This window comes from Pseudopodoces humilis, chromosome 8 (genome assembly GCF_049639895.1).
Source record: "Pseudopodoces humilis isolate 2021_Gansu_Grassland_sample_001 chromosome 8, ASM4963989v1, whole genome shotgun sequence".
NCBI classification, from domain to species: domain Eukaryota; kingdom Metazoa; phylum Chordata; class Aves; order Passeriformes; family Paridae; genus Pseudopodoces; species Pseudopodoces humilis.
In genome coordinates this window covers 8,797,501-8,805,430 of record NC_142207.1, presented here as the reverse complement: position 1 = coordinate 8,805,430, position 7,930 = coordinate 8,797,501, and the positions used below count along the sequence as shown (strand labels likewise).

The window sequence follows — 7,930 nt, the reverse complement described above, 5'->3', positions numbered from 1 at the left end:
GTATGCCAGGTGGGGAGGGATGGGCTGTACTCCCAAAGCCCTTCTCCCACCTGAGAGCTGTGTGGGGGCAATGGTGGCTGTCTGTAGCCACCCCAATCACCCATCGGTTGCATGTCTCCTCCTGGTGACCCGGAAATGCCAATGAAATGCCGGATTTTCTGACCGGGCTTTTGAGGTGAGCTGTGGCCGAGTGTGGGTGACTGCGCATCCCTGCCAGCCCTAGCATCCTCCTTGCCACTGCCTTGCCACAGCCGTGCTCACCAGGGTGCTCAGCAGGATGTCTGGGCTGCAAGTGTCCATACAGGGTTTGTGCACACCTGGGCTAGGCTGGATACAGCTTCTGGATGGATCCCCATTATCCCACTCCCTCCCGGGGCTCTGGCAGCATCCCCTGGAGAAGCACAGTTAACTCGGCCCGACCAGAAAACAGCTTCCTGCTTCTAATCAGCTCCCGGCAGGTTATCGCCTTCTCAACTGCCTGGCTTTTCGGGGAAAAGTGTCATTTATCGGCCCTTCACGGAGGAGACCTGGTAGAGATGCTCCCCGCCGGGGCTCGTTCGTCTCCGCCTGTCATGCAGGCGCCATCTAGTAGGAGAAGGAGAAAACAGACCGAAAGTTAAGGAAGGTGGATGTAGAAATTCAGTTTACCTCTGGGAAAACTGTTTAATCGAACACAAAGCTGCTCTGGGACACAGCTCTAGGGCTGAGCCCGTGGTTTGGGTACTTGCAGCAGAATTCACTGCCAGGAAATGATGAACTGTGGAGATGCCTCAAACTGGAACAGATCTTGCCCAGGATGGGTCTGGATTTATTTGATCTAAAAATAGACTTTGACATAAAGAATCATTTCCAGGCAGCTCCTTGATAACATTGTCGGGGCTGGATTTGATTAATTAGCTGTATGGGTTAATTGCATTAAGCTGCCTTCTGCTCTGGTGGGTGACAGATGCTCCTGCTTTGAGCACTGAGGTCATCCCATCAGCTGGAGGCTTTACTTACAGCTGGAAACCTCTCTCTGCCATCCGTGCATGTACAGTTCACATCATGGAGGCATATTGAATGGTTTTACCACAAATCCCATACTGCTGTTGTCATCTTCTAAGAGTCACATGGATTTTCAGTGTGATTTCTCAGCCCTTAGAAAGCCTCCCAAAATCAACCCTTCCCAGGGTGGAATAAAAGGGGCCTATAACAATAATTTCCTTTGAACAGAAAAAAATCCCCCAAATAATAAATAAATAATAATAAAAAAATCACAATTTTTTACCAATCCTGCGATTTTTGTGCAGCTTGACTCACCCTTTCCCATGTGGGGAGGTGATAAATGCTGGGTGTCTGTTATCTGCTGAATTCCTGCAGGCAGGCAGTGTGTCCCCTGCCATGGATACACGGCTGCACACCCCTGTGCAGCAGGGCTCTGTGATATGTGCATGCTGTGGTGAGTCCTGCTCGAAGCATGTCGCCCTCTGGTCTTTCCTCTTCATCCCCCAAAATATCAAGACCTGGAGGCCAGGGATGCTGCAGTGTGAGGGATGTCACCCAGGTCCTGGGGGTCCAGTGGCTTCACCCTGCCAGGGACTGCACAAGCATCATTGCCCTTTGCCTAGAGCAGAACCTTAATTCATCTCCACTTTCACAGATAAAAGCCTGGATTAATTAAATAAGAGAATAGAAACCACTTTGATTTCCAGAACACTGGAAACTCCTAATTATCACAGCTCCCAAAAGCACTGCTATAATTAAGGGGCTCTCACTCTTGCCACTGCAGACCCATTTTTTGCAGGGATTTACAAGTGGCACCTACATTTTTTGCTTTTGGTGAAGTACAGCAACTGAAGGCATGAATTCTGGCTCCAGGTGCATCCCTTAAACCAGCCAGAACACCACTGAAACAGTGTCTAATTCCCTCATGGATTTCTTATTAGAAAATCAGAGTCCCCAATGGCAGTGTGCTACAGACAGTGTCTGCTCTCCAATTATAGTCTGATTATACAAAATAATAAAACTGGGAGCCTTTTTTTTTTGCCTGCTGGTCTTTCTGTCTTCAAAATACACTTGGGGGCTGTTTCTGGCTTTTTTACCATAACCAGCACTTATTAGTATTTGATTAGTATTTAAAAAAGGCGGTGGAAACTGAATTTCTCACCTGATCTCTGGTCCTCTGGTTCCTGTAACCTTTCCTGAAGCACTGAAAGCATCATGATGACACTGATGGTGAAACAGCCAGACATTGCTATAGCATGAAAGCAGCAAAACACCCCCTAATGCAATAACTGAGTAAACCCCACAGGAGCCTTTTCCCTGCAGATGCCTGGTCTTGTGCTACTGGGCAGGACAGGGTGCTGCCAGCTGTGTTTTGCACCCTTGTGTCAGAGAACTGGCCAGGTAAAAATGCAGCTGATAATACACCTCCGTGTGCAGAGGTTTATCCTTGGGCTGCTGTGGCTTTCCTGCCTTTATCCTGAAATGGGGTAGGTTTAGGGGTAGATTAGATATTAGGAAAAAATTCTTTACTATGAGGGTGTTGAGGCACTTCAACATTGCCTTTTGTTGATTGCCTGGGGAAGCTGTAGATGCTCCATCACTGGAAGTGTTCAAGGCCAGGATGGATGGGGCTCTGAGCCAACTGGTCTGGTGGAAGGTGTCCCTGCCCATGGCAGGGGGGTTGGAACAAGATGGTCTTTTAAAGTCCCATCCAACCCAAACCATTCTGTGATTTTCTCTTCTGTGTCCTCTTTACCAAGTGTTGTCTGAAGTCTGCCCACAGCCAACAGTTTTCTTGATGACTGTCAGCTTCACCACCAAGGTGGTTCTTCTCCCTGGGTGCTTCACAGTTGTGCACAAAACTGTCCTAAAATTTCTCCTTCCTTTTGTCAGCTCTTTTTTTTTTCACTTCCTTTTTTTCTCCTGTCTGTTGAATGGCCCTGGTTTTGCCCAGGTCTCCCAGTCCTGACCAGGAGGTACTGTCTGACTGCAGAGGCTTCATGGGAATTCAGAGTTGGTGCAAGGCTTGCAGGAGGGATGGGTTTAGGTCCAATATTGGGCAGTGAGCTGTGCAGTGTGTCTGGAGTGCTGAGCTGCAATGCACTGAATATCAGATGTGAAAGCAACAGTATGACTTGCTCTGAGCTCTCCCAGGTACTTGTAGACCATGTTTAACACCATGCTTTCCATGGAACACTTTATTTTCTCCCTTTGGAAGGGGTAAATGCATAAAGGCTGTGTTTTGAAGGGATACTTAAAAAAGCAGAGGGACATTCCTTGACCTCTAACCACAAGGATTTCCACCTCCACCTGCCAATGCAGGAGCCTGTCCCAGGCTTGTTGCCCTGTGACTCTGAGTTTCATCCCTGACCATGGGGAGCACAAGCATCCTGACATCAAGCAGAGACAGGTGGCCTGTAAAAAAAATGCTTTACCTCCCAGCAGTGTTGTTTTGGGAGCCATCACTTCGTGTATGGGCAACGCAAACACAATCAGACCAAGCCATGGCTCTGCTCTGATCCCATTGCTGGAAATTGGTGTTGTTAAGCAAAATGTTACCAGCTTGGGAAAAAAAAAAAAAATAAAAGAAAAAAAAAAGGAAAGTAAAAGGATCAAATGCAAAATTTGCCTATATTAGAGATGCAGGGAAGCACTGGAAGTTAGGGAGATCACAGACAACTGAATTTAATTGAAAAATATTATTAACTAGAATGAGACTTGAATATGAAGATCCAATTTGAATTAAAGAAACAAGCTGATTGCCTGAAGAAAGAAGTTAGAGGATTCAAATTATTTTGTATAATATAGGTTCCAGTATAATGGGTTCCAGTTCTGCTTATATAGGATAGCTCATAAAAAAATCCCCAACTCCATCCTCAAAGTGGTTTTACCATTGAAATTACAAATTTTTTTGAGACGGTCACAGGAAAATGGGATCTCTTACTTGATCGTGTGGGCTTAGGGGAGATTTGAGCTATGGATGGTAAATCGGAGAGCTTGGTCCATGATTTTGAGCTTCCCAGCATCATCTCAGCTCTGGTAGCAAGGCTTACATCTCCCACCTTACAGGGAGGGGAACAAGACACAAACCCTGGGAGCAAACCAGGGGCCAGTGATGGCAAGGAACAGTGGAAGGAACATTTCCAGGATTGTCAAAGCCTGGTGCAGGTGGCTCTAAGCAGAAGTCCCAGGGGCTGGCAGCTCATGTGCAGTGGTCATGTCCAGGCTCTGCTCCCCCACCAACTCCTGAAAGCAAAATCAGCTAAGAAAATAGTTTTAGGGAAAATGAATAGTCTGTATTCACAGCACAAACAGGAAAATTATATACCAGCAAGTAGCACAAATGAGAAAAATAAGAGCTTAATTTACAGTATTTTTGTAGAGTTATAAGCATTTTTATTCCAAGGGAGTTCTCCTCAAAGCAGCAAAATGGTTTAGTGCATATCCCTGCAGATTTTTTAATTTCCACTTGGCTGTTGCACCCTCTGCCACAGCATTTCCAGCCACCAGCATCCTCCTCTTCCCTGGACAGTCCCATGGGCCATGGTGACACCGTTATGGCCAGGCACCCCTGCTCTCCTCAGGCCAGCAGGATCCATCCTCTGTAGGATGGGTCATCTGAGCCCATGGGAGGGCTCTGCCTGGCTCTGTGCTGGGAGCAGCTGGGCGTGCTGGGCACAGTGGATGAGCCAGCAAATGTCACTTCCACGTCACCCTGTGGTATGGCTGGCCAGGAGAAAGCTGTGGGCACGCCGGCTGGCACGGCGAGGCACAGAGCCCGGCCAAGGGGCTATCAGAGCCCTCATGCTGGGGGTGGGGGAAAGTGAGGGGCTTCAAGAGGATGGAGAATTTGTTGGACTCTTTCCAGATGGTAATTTTGACATTTTATTGTCTCTAGAGGACTTTGAAATAGGAATAAATGCAGCGTCAGTGCTCATTTGTACTGACTGTCACTGCCAGACTGGGGGCTGACCTGAGCGTGCTTTTGATGCATATTTAATGGGTACAGTGGTCTCTTGTCCCCATCCTTAGCTGCTGGACACCTGCACTTTGACCCCACACCCCTGAGCTGATCACAGTGCATCCACTGCCTGCCCCTCCTCGCTCATCCCTGCCATGTGCTTCATTCCCAGCCTCCCCTCACCTCCTCCCGTCCCTGCCCCACCAGCATCTGCTCCATCCCAGGAAAACACAGACAGAGATGTATTTCCTCCAGTGCTCCATGGAAGAACATGAGCAGGGTAGTACACGTCCTGCAAGCTGGGCTGGTAGCACATCCCAGAGCAGGTGATAACCTCCCCACACCCCAGGGATTACCCCAGATATTCTCTGCCCCAATATTGTGTGAGGAGCTCATTTCTGAGCAAAATCCAGATGTGGTTTCATTAAAGAGGCTCTTGCTCCTTGTGCTCAATATTTAATTTAGCACAAGTGTGTGTGTGTGTGTGTTGAGTTCAGGGTGTTGATTAAGCATGACTTGAGATAGAGGGAAATTAGTAATATGGGAAAGTGCAGTCAGTATTTCACGGCAAAGAGTAATTGAGCTAACAGTTGACATATGGAGTTGTGTGGGCAAACTAATTAAATTTTACATCTTCCCAAGCATTTGTGAGTTTTATAAGCATTTGATTTATATATTAATTAAACCTCAGAGTGAAATAAAGAGGACACAACTATTTATACTGCAAATGTGTCCGTCAAGAGGAAGGACTTTAATCTATTTTCAAGCAGATGCTGAAGTACCTCTGTGAGTCCCCAGCTCAGCTCGGTGGTGACATCCCCTATGGTGTCCCTTCCTCCTCTTCACCATCAGGAAAAAGCTCTGTGCTTTTTAGTGTCTCCCTGATGGGCTGCAGAGCCCAGGTTTCCCACTGATCTGGGTAAATAGCTTTGCAAATAGCTAGTGAGAAATCTAATACATGATTTAAATATTTTTTCTGACCCATCAGTAAGGCACTAGAGGCAGTTATGGCATGTCCTGGGATGGTCTCGCTGAGGTTTTCTGGAGTTGTCTTATTAGCATTATTTCATGTTTAAAGGGAACTTGCATTGTTTTTTGTTGCAGATGGACAGAAGGATACGTGGAGCATTCATGGTGTTCAGCATCGTTTTCAGCCTGGTTGATGCTCGGTGGAAAGGAGTTCCTGAAATTATAGGATCAGTTGTGCTCCTTGGGGTTTGCACCCTGGGATCTGGGCATGGAGCCATTGCTGCAGCTGGGGGATGGTGTTTGGGTTCAGTGGCAGTGAAGAGTCTTAAAATGTGCAGCTCTGGCCCTGATTTTTCTTTTAGGCTGTTGTGCACTCTCCACCAGTGACACATCTCTCTGGAGGCCAGCACACATCTGACAGGTCTGTTTGGGTGTGCTGGGAGGCACGTGCTGGGACAGTCCTGGGAGGTGCAGGGCTGGCTGAGGGCTTCTGGCTGTGCTGGGATGAGCTGAGAGCCTTTGTGGAGCAGGAGCACTGAGTTTTGTTCCAGAGCTGAGTTCCAGAGCTTAGGCTGCTCCTGCCTTTGGGCAATCTGGCTTACTGCTCCAGTGGGTGTCCCTGCTTCCCTCCAAAGCTGCTCCTGCCAAGCTCCAAACCCTTACTGCCCATGTACATTTTATTCACGGGGGTTATGATGCCTGCAAACCCCCTCTGATTCCAAAATAAATAAATAAAATAAGAGAGTGTTTCTGTTCTGCTCTGCAATGATGCTTCCTCAGCAGCACAGGTGATGGGGCCATGCCAGAGCACTTGCATCGTTTCTATATCCTGTCTCTGAAATTCTGGTCATGCTAAAAAATAAACCGACCCCTTTATATTCCCTATTATTGATGGGTTTATTTTCCCTCTTTTGAATGGAGAAACACAAGCTGTTAATGTCAGCAGTGATGTAGGATTCAGAAGACAGTAGTTTTTGATAGGAAAGTGGAATTACATCTGAAACATGAGAATTAAGACTCCCTTAAATTTAGTAAATTATTCAGGTATGTAGGATATTCAAATCTACAAATGCTGTGAAATAGATGGCAGCTATACTAAGAGCCATTCTGCCTGTCACCTCGCTGCCCCACCTGGCCTCTGGGGACTCCATCAATCTTGTGATGGCAAATGATTCCTGTTCACAGTGTCAGTGATTAATATATTGGCCCACTGGAGAGGAGGAATTACAAAAACACAGTGTTTGTGTGCAGTTAGAAGCTGTGGGGACAGGAACAATTGGGACCAGGCTGGAATGAAAATGGGAGGAAAGGAAGGGCTGGTGCTCAGCATCAACTACTTTTAAGAATTGGTGCTTTTTAGAGCATCTTCCAGAAACTTTGAGTGAAGGAAGGCAAAAGGCTCCATGTCACATGGCACAGGGGGTTGTGGTGCCTCCTGCTTGCGTTGCAAACAACATCTCAAACTCTGGAAAAATGCAGTTCACTGCCAAATATATCCTGTGGGCTTTGCCCTGGCTCTGAAGAAAGATTCACTGTGTGAGAAGCAAACACCTGCTGAAGCCTATGCTTGTCTGCCTGGATGTGACTGAAAGGTATTCTTGGTGCAGGGAAATCAAAGCTACCTGGGAGCTCACTGTCTGGCATGAAAATCAGATTCTGCTACAGGTACCTGCTGGTGTTTGGAGAAGACCAGGGGCTAATTCACCACCAGTGATTAAACATCCATAATTAAATAGCTGACAGCAACTGTAGCAGGATTGAGGGTATTGATGATCCTTGAAAAGCCTTGGGACAAGCATGCCCTTGCTAAGGGTAATGTCACCTGTGGTCAAACAGACCAGCACCACTTTACCACACAGGATTTCAAGAATATTCAGCAACAAACAGACCAACACCTCTTCCTCCCAGGTCAACCTGGCTCTTAATGCACCTGGGAACAGCTCACATCTCTCTGCACAGCAGTACTGTGCATTTCACTGGCATTTTCACTCTAATGCTGGGGTATGATGTGCCAGC

At 47.2% G+C, this 7,930-nt stretch overlaps 1 protein-coding gene across 2 annotated transcripts in view; it reads left to right on the top strand.

Annotated features, from left to right (window-relative positions):
• The window catches only part of C8H2orf76 (chromosome 8 C2orf76 homolog), a 52,311-nt gene extending 46,089 nt beyond the window's left edge, over positions 1–6,222 (top strand). Inside the window, exon 6 of one of the 2 annotated variants that reach the window (XM_088059203.1) lies at positions 6,050–6,222. In XM_088059203.1, the coding sequence (XP_087915329.1) occupies positions 6,050–6,108 (59 nt within the window). In that variant the 3' untranslated portion in view covers positions 6,109–6,222. The remainder of the gene's footprint in view (positions 1–6,049) is intronic. The other variant, XM_088059202.1, reaches the window with a different exon arrangement.
• Positions 6,223–7,930: the final 1,708 nt, after the last annotated feature.